Source organism: Quercus suber, unplaced genomic scaffold, assembly GCF_002906115.3.
Source record: "Quercus suber isolate HL8 unplaced genomic scaffold, Cork oak 2.0 scaffold_35, whole genome shotgun sequence".
NCBI lineage: Eukaryota > Viridiplantae > Streptophyta > Magnoliopsida > Fagales > Fagaceae > Quercus > Quercus suber.
Window position 1 is genome coordinate 543,911 of NW_027069500.1, and position 13,691 is coordinate 557,601.

At 39.4% G+C, this 13,691-nt stretch overlaps 2 protein-coding genes across 2 annotated transcripts; both read left to right on the forward strand.

Annotated features, from left to right (window-relative positions):
• Positions 1–7,746: 7,746 nt before the first annotated feature.
• LOC136066433 (glutamate receptor 3.3-like) lies at positions 7,747–11,491 on the forward strand. The gene is made up of 5 exons (XM_065770744.1): positions 7,747–8,011; positions 8,119–9,473; positions 9,866–10,143; positions 10,873–10,904; positions 11,148–11,491. Exons 1-5 carry the CDS (start codon positions 7,747–7,749, stop codon positions 11,489–11,491), a joined length of 2,274 nt encoding a protein of 757 aa, XP_065626816.1.
• Positions 11,492–11,798: 307 nt separating this feature from the next.
• On the forward strand, positions 11,799–12,506 carry LOC136066434 (uncharacterized). The gene has a single exon (XM_065770745.1). The coding sequence runs from the start codon at positions 11,799–11,801 to the stop codon at positions 12,504–12,506; it is 708 nt and encodes a 235-aa protein (XP_065626817.1).
• Positions 12,507–13,691: the final 1,185 nt, after the last annotated feature.

Genomic DNA, 13,691 nt, shown 5'->3' on the forward strand with positions numbered 1-13,691 from the left:
ATTTAGTATAGTGTTTACCATTGTCTAGAATCATGTGTAGCCACATTTCATCCCCTTAACACGTTTATTTTGTAGTACCATGATACAAAACACCCTCCGCATGGAATGCAAAGCTCAAGGTTAAGACAAGGTGTTTGATCAAACCACTATAAACCAGGAAATTCAATCCTGTAGTACCATAAAATAAATACTCTTTGCATGGAATGCTAAGCTCGAAGTAAAGACAAAGTACATATTTCACACTACTATGAACCAACAATGGAGGCCGTGAGTCCAACCCTTGTATCTCTCTCCCACTAGATCTTTCAAATTAAAGTATTTATTTTGTAAACATGTGTAAACTAATCACACACAACCTTGCACTTCATACTTTTGAAAACACTTAAAAAAAACAAAATCAAAATTCCCTTCAGTGGCATTTTTGCGAGTATCTCGCGACTAAGCTCTTCCCGCGAAAATGAATTAGTAAAACACAAAATTCAGATAGAAACTTTCACCACTGTCTCGCTACTATCTCGCGACTAAGCTTTTCTCGCGAAATTGAGTTAAGGAAAAATAATGAAAACTCAAAAATTCAGACAGAAACTTTCACTACTGTCTCACGACTGTTTCGCGAGTAAAGCTTATCCGCAAAAAGTTTTATGCTTCATAAGCGTTTTTCGCGAGTAACTTTGCGGGAAGCTAACCCGTGAAAAACCTGTGTTTTCAATTTTTGAAGGAAAAATCTGAATAGTTTTCTTTGGTTTTCCATGAACATGATATATAGAATTTGATATCAAAACTGAAATTCATTGATGCTATAGCCTTAAAGTTCAATTTAACATACTTAAATTCAAATTTAAACAACAACATAACATCAATATCAGTTTTCATCAAATCATAGTTTCAACAACCATGCAAAAAATTAAATACATACATAATATCAGTTTGCATCAAAACTATTATCTTCTAACATCATAAAACATGTTATACAGATTGGAAATTGAAGACTGCTCTGATACCATTTGATGGAAATATGAATGTGCACAGTGGAAAAATTAACGGATCTACTTCATTCACAATTGATAACATTTGCAATGTAAGTTTTAGAATTAGAGAACAAGAGAATGTACCTTGATGGGGTGAAATTCAAAACCGAAGATCAGAAGTTCTTGAGAAGACTTTCAATCTTCACTCCAATTCCACTTGATGCCTAAGAAGTATGGTCTCTCAATCAGTTATATGAGTATATGTTCTAGAGAGAATCAAAGAGTGTCCAACACTCACATACATACCAATTCCTGCACTTGTGGTTGTTACAAAAATTATATATGTTTCTCTCCTAATAACTGATTATCTAATTAGGCTAGCCTTTTGGGTCTTTCCAATTGGGCTTTAGTATGTGGCTTGGAGTGCTACCAAAAGAGAATAAATAAGATACTAGCTCCAATGAGCCTTGGACTTTTTTGTCAACTCTTGACAAGTTCAAAGTTACCATTAATTATATTTAATACTACTATATAAATATAATTGCACTCTAGGCCTTATTAATAAATTATATCCCAAGACTTTATTGTACATGCAACCTCTTCATAAAATATTTGTAGTAATACAAAGTCATGAATGTAGACTGCCACTTTGTAAATTACTACATCTTAATACTTGAGTACCCAGTTTAATCTTTTAAGTTATTCATTATACATTTATGAAATCCAATTTCATAAATATATACTTTAATAACTATTTACTAAAGTAGTTAGGCCTAACATTCTGAATAACAAACCCATTAAACTTAGCTCAAGGGAATATTTTGTATCTCCGTTAAGAGACTATGAATTCTATCTTGAGAATATATATTCCATCAACACTAAATGTGGTTGCCCAACATACTGAGGTTTTGACCGTGACTTTAAATCTCACTCCTGATATATCAAAGCAACCTACACTTCATGATCAGATCCATTATTCTCTCAGGATTAAGAGTTCATGCAAATATAAGTCGTGAGATTTATTATTCATTTGACAATCGTTAAGAGAATAATAAATCTCACAGCCGTCCAGTTCAATATGTCTTAACTCTTAAAATATACCAACTAGAAGTCACCACTTCCATGATCAAGACAAATCATCTTAGTTAATATGTTACAGTCTTCACAAATGAAACGCCTAATTTCATCACTGACTACGAACTAAATTTTGAATTTACAAAGAACTTGTGATTTATATCTTCTATGACTTTTCACATAAATCACATACTATACATCTCATGGACTATATGATAATGTCCAAATATTCATGTTACTATTATTTCAAATAATAATAAAACAACTTTATTAATTACAATAATAAGTCATACATCATGTCATACATAATATAATACATAGCATCATATAATAGGATTTAAGGGCACTAATCCTAACATAAACAAGCTTTAGTAGTTTTACTATTGAGCTTTCAAGTCCCATTGGGTAGTATAATCCAGACGTCTCCCATACCCACAACATCCAAGACTTCTCCATTTGCCAAATACACCTTATCAAAATCACCTCCAACATAGTTTTGTGTGATTTTCTTATTGTGGAGTGTGTAAAGTTGTAATTTACAACTATTTTGTGCTGGCTTTAATTCCGTGTCAAATTTGATTGTAATTTATTCAATCATATTTCCCTATATTTATTTGGGTTTTTAACTGTAAAGGCTGAGTGTAAGAAAGTATGAAAACTTAAGCTTAAAAAGATGAACAAGTGGATTTCGCTAGTGTCTCGTGAGAAGCTAACCCGCGAAATAGCACATGTAGAGCACATGGCTGGAAGGCAAAGAGTCATGCTAGCCTGTAGTTTTCACAAGTGTCTCGTGGGTAAAGCCTTCCTACGAAATACTCGCAAAACATTCTGTTTAGCTAATTTTTCATGTTTTGTTTTACCAAGTCTTGACCCATACTATATACCTTCATTACCCACATATTGTAAGGAGTTCTTTTTTAGAGAGAAAACCCTAGAAAATACACTTGAGAGTTAGAGATTGTTATACCCACAATCATTTACACATTTCCTTGTGGTTTATCTCTACTCCTACCTCTCCATCTCCAAATCCTTGAGAGGTTAATAGCATAAACACTTACCACACCCAATCTAAGTGTAAAGTGAGGTTTTGGTGCTATTAGGAAGCATTGGAAGAAGCCATTCATTGGCAAATGCAATTGGGCTGAATTGTAGGATCCAGGAAAGCTAGAGAAGACAAGATTCCGAGAAGCTAGTTGGTAGCAGGAGCTTAGAGGGCTCAAGTACATTGAGTAGACTAGGCTTAGAGGGTCTTTTGTTATTCGTGTACTCCAACTTTATTCTCTAGTGGATCAATTACCGCTTAGAGGGCGGTAGGGAGGCTTTTCATTGAGTTCTTCAATTTCCTCTTCGATAACACATCTCAATGTTATCTTGTGTTTGCATCTTTCTTTCCTATTCTTTAAACTTTTCTTTTATTGTTGATATTGGATGAATATGGCTTAGAGTAGTGTTATTGGTTGTTTGCACTCATTTACTCTTATTCCGCACTTAGTTTAAGTTAGAGTAAAAGCAATAAAGTCGTAACTTTTATTGGGGGTCTAAACAAGCTCTTGAGTTTTTCACACAAATCCTAGCTATCAATTGGTATCAGAGTGGGTATACTTCTCGGATTTCATTATCCTAGTGTGATCCTAGACCCCTTGGCTTGCTATGGCAAAGGCCAATTTTAAGTGTAGTTCATTTGTTTGTGATATTGACTCTATGAGTATCTTTGAAGATTTTCCTAGCAATGAGCTTCTAGAATTATTCAACTCTAAGAAACATGCTAGAATTTTTTTACACATTCTGAAATGTTTAGAGAATAGGAATCATAAGATTCATAATAGCTTGTGTGAGTCTAATCCCTTAATTGCAAAATATAAGAGAAGGAATAGACATTTGTGTGATAAAATTGATGGATTGAAAAGAAAGCTTTACTCATGCATGAATGATGTAAAGGAAGATGAGTCTTGCTTTAATGGTCAAGAATGTTTATCTCATGCTTGTCTTTTTGTCCATTCCGCATTGAAAGTGTTTAATTCATGTTTGTGGTATCGTGACAGTGGGTGTTCAAGGCACATGACCAAACATAAATCACTCTTCAAAAGTCTTAAGGAGAAGGAGGACGATTATGTGACATTTGGAGATAGTAGCTATTCACAAGTCCTCAGAAAGGGAACTATTGATATTCAGGAACTTCCTTTGTTGACCGACGTTCTTTACATCAAAGGGTTGAAAGCGAACTTGCTGAGTATCACCCAAATATGTGATGAAGACTTTCTAGTTCAATTCTCAAAGAAAGGGTGTCTAATTCTCAGTGAAGAAGGTGTACAAGTCTTGAATGGACTTAGGACCACTAATAATTGCTATGGTGAAGTTCCCAAGCCAAATGTCATGTCGGAGTGCATGAGTAAATCTATTGGAGTTATGGCACCAACACTTTGGGCATGCAAATTACAAGCAAGTGGAAAAAGTTTCAAAGCTTGACGCTGTGATTGGTTTGCCAAAGTTTGGAAAGATGGAGAAAAATGTTTGTGGTCCATGACAATTGGGAAAACAAACTAAATCAACCCATCGCAAAGTAAATGTAGTTAATACATCTCACCCTTTGGAGTTGCTTCATGTGGATCTAATGGGTCCAACGAGAACAGAAAGCATGGGTGGGAAAAGATACATCATAGTTGTGGTTGATGATTTCCCAAGGTACTCTTGGGTGGAATTCCTTACAGAAAAGTCAGAGGCATGCAACAAGATGGAAAGATTATGCAAAAAGCTCCAAAATGAAAAGGGAGTTCCCATAGTCAAAATTAGGAGTGATCATGGGAAGGAGTTTGAGAATGCAAAGTTTGAAGCATTTTGCAATGAGCACAGTATCAAAAAGGAATTCTCAACCCCAAAGACTCCACAATAGAATGGGGTTTTTGAACGGAAGAATCAGGTGATCCAAGAGATGGTGAGATTAATGCTTCTCTACAAAGACATTCCACAGAAATTTTGGGCTAAAGCAATGAACACATCATGCCACATTGGGAATAGGATTTTCTTCCGAGCGGGAACAAAGAAAATGTCATATGAGATTTGGAAGGAAAAGAAGCCAAAGGTGAAATACTTTCTAGTATTTGGAAGTAAATGCTTCTGAACGGTTTTAGACCCCTTAAAACACACAGATTGCGTAGCCTAGATTAATTAGCCAAGTTGTTACTTAGTCAAATTAAGCAATTCTAGGTTAAAACAATCAAACAATCATATCAAGAATAATAATGCAGCGAAAAATAAATAACACAAGATATGATCACCCAGGAAACCACATGGTAAAAACCTGGGGAGGATTTGACCCACCGATCCTCAAGGCTAACCTGAATTCACTATGAAAGAATTGAAGTTCGTACAAAAGGACTACAAGCTCCCTGCTCGACTTCCTAATGCTACCCACCAGTAGAACTTCCTGACACGACCACGTGTAGGCTCCGAATCCACGGACTACTTCTTTCTTGAATTCTTCAATCAGCTACAAGCTCCCCGCTTGCTTTTCTTTTAATCTCCAATGGTTGCAACAATAATGATCTTCAAGATGTTGAAATAATCTCCACCATGAAAACCCTAAGTTTTGTGTAAAGGAAAGCTCCTCAAAGATCTCACACGAGATTCACACAAAACAGCAATGTATGAGCAACACTACAATATGGGCTGCCTCCAAAAATGTGGCTAGGGTTTTATTTATATACCTAGGGTAAAAACATAAAACCCTAAACGTTTAATGAAGTAGGGCTGAGTTGGAAATTCTGCAGAAAATTCAACCTGTGCGATTTTCGATCGATCGAGTCTATTCTTCGATCGATCGAGCCAGGCCGAGAGTCCCAAGTACTTCTGCAGCCACTCGATTCCAACTTTACAATATTAAACCAACTTTGAGCAAGTCTAAAGAAGACACCATACAATGTTTTGATCATGGTTTGCCAACATTACAAATTAGAGTTCTAAATACATAAAATCCTAAGACCTTAGAACCTAACAGTGTTCTTAACATCCCCTTTGTTTAATCCGTGACCAAACCCTGATTCAGAGCATTGGTGGGGAAAATGCGAATGGTTTGAGACTTAACAATAGGGCTGAAGGTTTCAGCATAGTCAATTCCTTCAAACTGAGTGAAACCCTTGGCGACAAGCTGTGCCTTCAATCTCTCAAGACTTCCCTCAGCTTTGAGTTTCATTTTACAGACCCATTTGTATCCTACCATATTCATGGTGGGTCATGAGGCACTAATGTCCAGGTGTGGTTTGCATGAAGAGCATGGAGTTCTTCTTGCATGGCTCGAACCTAGCCAGGATGTTTCATGAAGGATTTCCAAATATTTGGTTCTGAATATATTGAGGATGATAGGGAATAGCGAATCAGTCGAGTCTTGGTTTTCCTTGAGTCTTGCATTGGATGAGCATTGAGAGAAAGATGCCTACCTGATTTCAAAGGACCTAAAGGAACACTAGAGCAGCATATTGACTAGAAAGCAATGGGTGGTGGGAGGGAGGATGAACTAGCTGAAAGGCTGGGCTGGTGATTGAGTGGGTGTAGATTGGCAAGTAATAGTGCCAGGTAGGTTGATTGAGGAGTCGAGGTGAATGGTTGGGTTAAGATGGAGATTTTATAGGGAAGGATGAGAAGGTGTAGTGGCTTGGTGAGGGTCTTGTGCTTCAGAAAAGAGCTAGGGTGGGGGTGTGATCTTTATCTCATGTAGGATTTGACCATCATCATGAAATATAGTAAAGGATGTAACACTAGTTGCTTTGTCCCCCTGAAACATTGCACCACTGGACTGCTCAATGGCATAAATGTGGCAAATTTCATTGAAAATAATGTGCCTTGAAATGTAAACTCAACCACTGGGAGGATAGAGACACCAATATTCTTTGTTAGTTTGGCAAGTTTTAGATTTTATTGCAGGGAGCTATTTAAGCAAACTTTTCTAGATAGAAAAAGTGGCTCAGAAAAGGAGCTGGCCTCCCTCTTATCCAGCCACCCATAGATGGGAGACCCTAGCCTCCTCTATCTCTCTCTCTCTCCTTGGTGCTCTACCTCCATTCTAAGGTTCCATCACTATGAAACCCTGGGATTTGGTTTGTTGTAGGTGCTTGTATGATCTATCATATGGTTTCTACATACCAACCAGTCCCGGGAGTTTGTAAGGGTCATGTCCATTGCTAAAAATGATGGACGGACGTTATAGTTTGACATCCTTTCCGATGTGCATGTGTGGGTCTAAAGGCTTTTGTCAAAACCTAGAGGTAAGTGTTCGTATCTCTATAGATACAACCTTAGGTGCACATTTACTCATTTTCCTTCAGTCTCTATGGCTTCTTTCATATATAGACAACAAGTTGACAAATTCCTCAAACTGTGGAAGTGAAGACCTAACCTGCATTACAGTGACAAAACTGTCATACTTGTGATTTGCAGAATCTGTCATTGTGGCTGTGATTTCTTGGTTGACTGATCTCAGTAGATTGGGTCTCTATCTAGCTTGATTGGTTCAGTACATATCCTTATATATGTACGTCCATGTATATTTACAAATTACATGTGTGTGTGTTTATGTATACATGGTTGTGTGTACTTGTGTGTGCCTTTGTCTAATATACCATTTGGAAAGAACCAGTGTCAGTATGTAGATTTTCCCTGCTTATTTCTTTGTTTCTGACTAGATTGTTTTTTGTTTGCAGTGCATTCCACCATGAATAAGTTTAGGCTTCTGGTATTAATGGTTTTCTGCAGTGGGCTTTTTATTAACACTAGTACTAGTGTATCTACAAGACCAGATGTGGTTAACATTGGGGCTATTTTCTCTTTCAATTCTTCCATCGGCAAAGTTTCAAAAGTCGCAATAGAATCTGCAATCGAAGATGTGAATTCCAATCCAGAAGTTTTAGTTGGAACTAAGTTGAAACTTTCAATGCAGGATACCAAATTATCTAGCGGATTTCTGGGTATTGTTGAGGGTACGTTCTCTGTAACATCTCTTGTCTATTCATTCTCGATTTTTCACTTTCTCCATAATGCAAGTTGAGAATTTTATACAGGCTATGTTATTCATGTCCTTTTACAGCTTTACGGTTGATGGAGAATTATACAGTGGCCATACTTGGTCCTCAGTACTCAGTTATGGCTCATGTAATTTCACATATTGCGAATGAACTCCATGTACCTCTGTTATCCTATGCAGCAACTGACCCCACCCTGAATTCACTTCAGTTTCCTTACTTTGTTCAGACAACGCAAAGTGATCTCTTTCAGATGGCTGCAGTAGCAAAAATTGTAGCCTACTATGAATGGCAAGATGTAATAGCAATCTATATTGATGATGATCATGGGAGAAATGGGGTTGCCGCCTTAGGGGACAAACTAGCTGAGAAAAGATGTAAAATATCATATAAAGTTCCTATGAGCCCTGACTTAACCCATAATGACATCACCAATGCACTGGTCAAGGTGGCTTTGATGGAGTCTCGGATTATTATCCTCCACATTTATGATACCTGGGGTCTAGAGGTACTTGATGTGGCACGCAATATGCAAATAATGGGAAGTGGATACGTGTGGATAGCTACTGATTGGCTTTCTACAATACTAGATACAGACTCTTCCCTCTCTTTATCAAAATTAGATAGCATTCAAGGGGTTCTTACGTTGCGTATGCACACATCGGATTCAGATATCAAAAAGAGTTTTGTTTCTAGGTGGAGAAACTTAACTGCTGCAGGTGACACAGATAATGGCCTTGTAGGACTAAATTCTTATGGTCTGTATGCCTATGACACTGTTTGGCTTCTTGCTCATGCACTTGACACATTTTTCGAGCAGGGTAAAAACATTTCATTCTCAAATGATTCATGTTTAAACGAGTTTCATGGTGGGAAGTTGCGTTTTGATGCTATGAGTATCTTTGAAGGAGGGAAACAGTTACGTGATAACATTTTACAGGTTAATATGAGTGGTGTAACTGGCCCAATTAAGTTCACTCCTGATGGTAATCTCATTCATCCTTCATATGAAGTCATCAATGTGATTGGCACGGGGTATAGGACAATTGGTTATTGGTCCAATTCGTCTGGCTTATCAGTTGTGCCTCCAGAAAAGCTCAATGCACAGCCAAATGGTTCCATTTCAATTCAACCATCACTTTATGGTGTAATCTGGCCAGGACAAACAACTCAAAAGCCTCGTGGATGGGTATTCTCAAGCAATGGAAGGCAATTAAGAGTTGGAGTTCCAATACATGTTAGCTATAGTGAATTTGTCTCTAGAATTGAAGGCTCTGATACGTTTGGTGGTTATTGCATTGATGTTTATAATGCTGCAAAGGACATGTTACCATATCCAGTCCCGTCTAAGTTTATTCCATTTGGGGATGGACACAATAATATAATAACCCAAGATCTTCTTCACAAGATCACAACCGATGTAAGTATGAAGTGCAAGAATTTTTTGCAAACTTTGTTATAGGTTCTTAGAATTATGTGGTGGTTAAATTATTAAATCCACCATCTCCTAATGGCTTAAGCTTTTGGGAGAATCAGTAATTTAACATGGTATCAAAGTAAGAGATCCTGCGTTTGATCACTGTCTTTACTCTATCTCTCATTTAAAATGCTAAAATCTAACGTGTTGAGTCCTACCTATTAAAAGAGAGTTGAAGTTTACGAGGAGTGTTAAAATTATGTAGTTAAATGATTAAATTCACCATCTCCTACTAGCATAAGCTTTTAGGAGAATCAGTAATTTAACATAAGCAATATGCTTTTATTTATTTTTTAAGTTCCTAATTCACTAGTTTTCATGTTACATATATATAGGAATTTGATGCTGTGGTTGGAGACATTACAATTACCACCAACAGGACAAAGATAGTGGATTTTACACAACCATATATTGAGTCTGGGCTAGTGGTTGTGGCCCCAGTTTTGAAGTTGAACTCTAGTGCTTGGGCATTTCTAAGACCATTTACTCCAACGATGTGGTGTGTCACAGGAATATCTTTCCTTCTTGTGGGAGCTGTTATTTGGATTTTGGAGCGCAGGACAAATGATGAATTCCGTGGCCCTTCTAGAAAGCAATTTGTCACCATTGTATGGTGAGCCCAAAGAAATATTATACTTCTATTAGGAACAACTTAACCAATTTTTAGGCTGAGTTATGTGCATTTATGTTTACTCTTCATTCATTCACTCTTTGTAAGCAAATGATAATGCTGAGGCAGGTGGGTGGGACACACTACTAGAAAATTGCTTTAAGAGTCTTAAAGCTCTTTTATCAGAAATTATCAAAGGTTTGGAAATTCCATCAAAGAGCCCAACTCTAAGGCTAAAGCTGAAATTTGGAGCTTTCAGGAAAAGATCTACAATTCACTGCTTATCCTTTGAAAATCTAGAACTTTAAAGCAGTATTCACTATAATTTATCAAACCCTCAAAACGCTAGATAGATTTTAGTAAAAGCTTCATATCATAAAAATTCCAATATTAAAGTTTTGCAGATAAAGCTCTCTACTTCCTACAGCAATGCCAAATGGGTCATCTTCACAATAGTGAATAGTGCGCTCTACTTCCTAAAGCCATTCATATCTAAAAAAGGCAGAATATATTTACCTGCATGTCATCTTCAAAATGGTTAGTAATGTAACCATTGTCAAGTCAAGAAAGTTTCCTTTAGTGGTGATGATAGTTTGGATGCTAAAAGAGAATGATTGTACCTGGAATGTTTTGAATGGCTCATCTTTCATTTTCATTTATCTTTTACCAGGATTGAATCTTCTTGAATTTTGGTCTACTCCGCTTTGCTAATTTTGTCCCTTCACTTTGCAGGTTCAGCTTTTCCACTTTGTTTTCCTCTCATAGTAAGTAAAATTCTCTACTTCAAACTTCACTAGCAATTTCCTGCTATCACTATCTATTTGCTGCTGATATGACCTGTTGTAATTGAAGCAACTTCACTATTACATGGGTTCACACCAACATCATTTTTATTTTGCACCAATGACAACAAGTCATACAAGCAGCTGCGAAAAAATTTCTAAAAAATGTTGTCCTTAGACTTATTGATAAGAATTACTCAAATTCTCCTTTCCTGTTTTATGTAGGAGTAACGATTGCCAGCACCCTTGGTCGCTTAGTGCTTCTCATATGGCTTTTTGTAGTTCTAATACTCAATTCAAGCTACACTGCAAGTCTGACCTCAATATTGACAGTGGAACAGCTTTCTTCACCTGTCAAAGGGATTGAAAGTTTAATATCTAATGATGCCGAAAATATCAACAGTGAGTTGCACAATGCTCGTACCCTCGAAACGACACATGCACAGAGAAAAAAGGACCTAACAGAGAGCACCGGTGTGGTGCCGGCCAAATACCCTCCGAAGTTCAAGTTAGAAAGTATGCTCAAATATCATCAGTTGGCGCCGTCTGTGGGAAACGCTTTTAAGTGATTAAGCCACATTATCGTTTCCCGGACTAAAGGGTTGCATGGTACTCACTCGCTCAATGGCAACTACTAATGACGTACAAGGAGAGGAACCACCCACGACTGCCCTCGAGAGACAAGTTTAGACTCTCGGTGCCGCCGTGGAGCGTCTCACCAAACGAAACCTCGACTTGGAAGAACAGCTGCGCCAGAAGGATGCAGCACCAAATGGCCAACCGGAAGATCAGGAAGGGACTAGCGCTCCAAACAGGAATCAGGAGAGACCTGAGGGCAGCCACGCCCCAAGCAGGCCGGAGAGGCAGCACGTGAGCATGCCATCCCTCATGGATGCGACTCCACCACATATCGCCGCCGAGATGCAGGCAATGAGGGAACAAATGGAGGTCATGATGAACGCCCTCAAGGGGCGAGTCTCAAGTGACCTTGACGATCTGGTCAATCGTACCGATTCACCCTTCACTGCTGCCGTGAATTCCTTCCCCCTACCCCACAAGTTTCGCATGCCAAATATAGATAGCTATGACGGGATGAAGGATCCTCTTGATCACCTAGAAACTTTCAAAACCCTGATGCATCTACAGGGGGTGCCGGACGAAATCATGTGCAGGGCCTTCCCAACTACACTGAAGGGTTCCACGAGGATTTGGTTCAGTCAGCTGACCCCGAATTCCATCAGCACTTTCAAAGAACTAAGCACTCAGTTCACCTCACACTTCATAGGGGGACACCGGTACAAGAAGTCCACAGCATGTTTGATGAGCATCAGGCAGAGAGAAGACGAGACGCTAAGATCTTACATAACCCGCTTCAATAAGGAAGCCCTCTCAATTGACGAAGCCGACGATAAGATACTGGTGGCAGCTTTCACGAACGGATTGCGGGAGGGCAAGTTTTTGTTCTCGCTATACAAAAACGACCCCAAAACCATGTCAGAAGTACTCTACAGGGCCACTAAGTACATGAACGCGGAAGACGTGCTACTCGCACGGGAAGAAAGGCCCAAGAAGAGAGAACACTAGGCAGACATGCGCCAGGACCAAGGGCAGAAAAGACAAAGGACAGGGGACAGAAGGGACGACAGACGCCCAAAACCCCCAAGTGGAAGGTTCACAGTTTCACCCCCCTGAACGCCCCGATTGACCAAGTCTTGATGCAAATCAAAGACGAGGAGAAGCTGACATTCTCGAGAAAACTAAAGAGCGACCCAAGCAAACGGTCGCGAGACAAGTATTGTCGTTTCCACCGAGACCATGGCCACGACACGGCCGAATGCTACGATCTAAAGCACCAGATTGAGGCCCTCATTAGACAAGGGAAGTTGCAGAAATTCATCAACAAAGAGAAAACGGATCATAATCACCAAGAGTCGGCCCCCGGCGGGATAACGAGCGTCCGAGACCCCCCATCGGAGACATAAGGATGATAGTGGGGGAACCGCATCTACCGGTTCTTCCAAAAAGGCTCGAAAAATGTACCTAAGATCGGTCTTGAACGTCCACATGACGGGCTCAAGGCCCAATACCACACGAATGGAGAGCCCTATTATAGGATTCACCGAAGAAGATGCAACGAGACTTCATCATCCGCATGACGACGCGCTGGTCGTCAGTATACGTGTGGGGACTACAACGTCCACCGAGTGCTAATCGACAACGGCAGCTTAGCAGATATTCTATACTATCCGGCATTCTAGCAAATGGGGATAGACAGAGCATGATTGATGCCGGCAAGCGCTCCCCTGGTCGGCTTCGGAGGAACCAGGGTATTCCCAATCGGTTCCATCACACTCCCGGTAACAGTGGGTGATTACCCGCAAGAACTCACTAGGAATGTAATGTTCCTCGTAGTAGACTGCTCCTCCGCTTACAACGGTATTCTCGGACGACCCACACTTAACTCATGGAAAGCAGCAACATCTACGTACCACCTAATGATCAAATTCCCAATGGACTATGGGATTGGAGAATTGCGGGGAACCAAGCGACCGCCCGAGAGTGCTACATTGCCATGCTAGAAATGGAAGATCACCATCAGGCGATGTGCGTAGAAGAACAGCGGACGGTCACAGAACCGGCTGAAGAGATGGAGGTAGTAATACTCGACGAGTCCGAACCAGAGCGAACAACCAGAATTGGAACATGGGCCTGCCAACCTGTGCGCCAGGCCCTCATAACCTTCCTCAGGAAAAACCAGGACATCTTCGC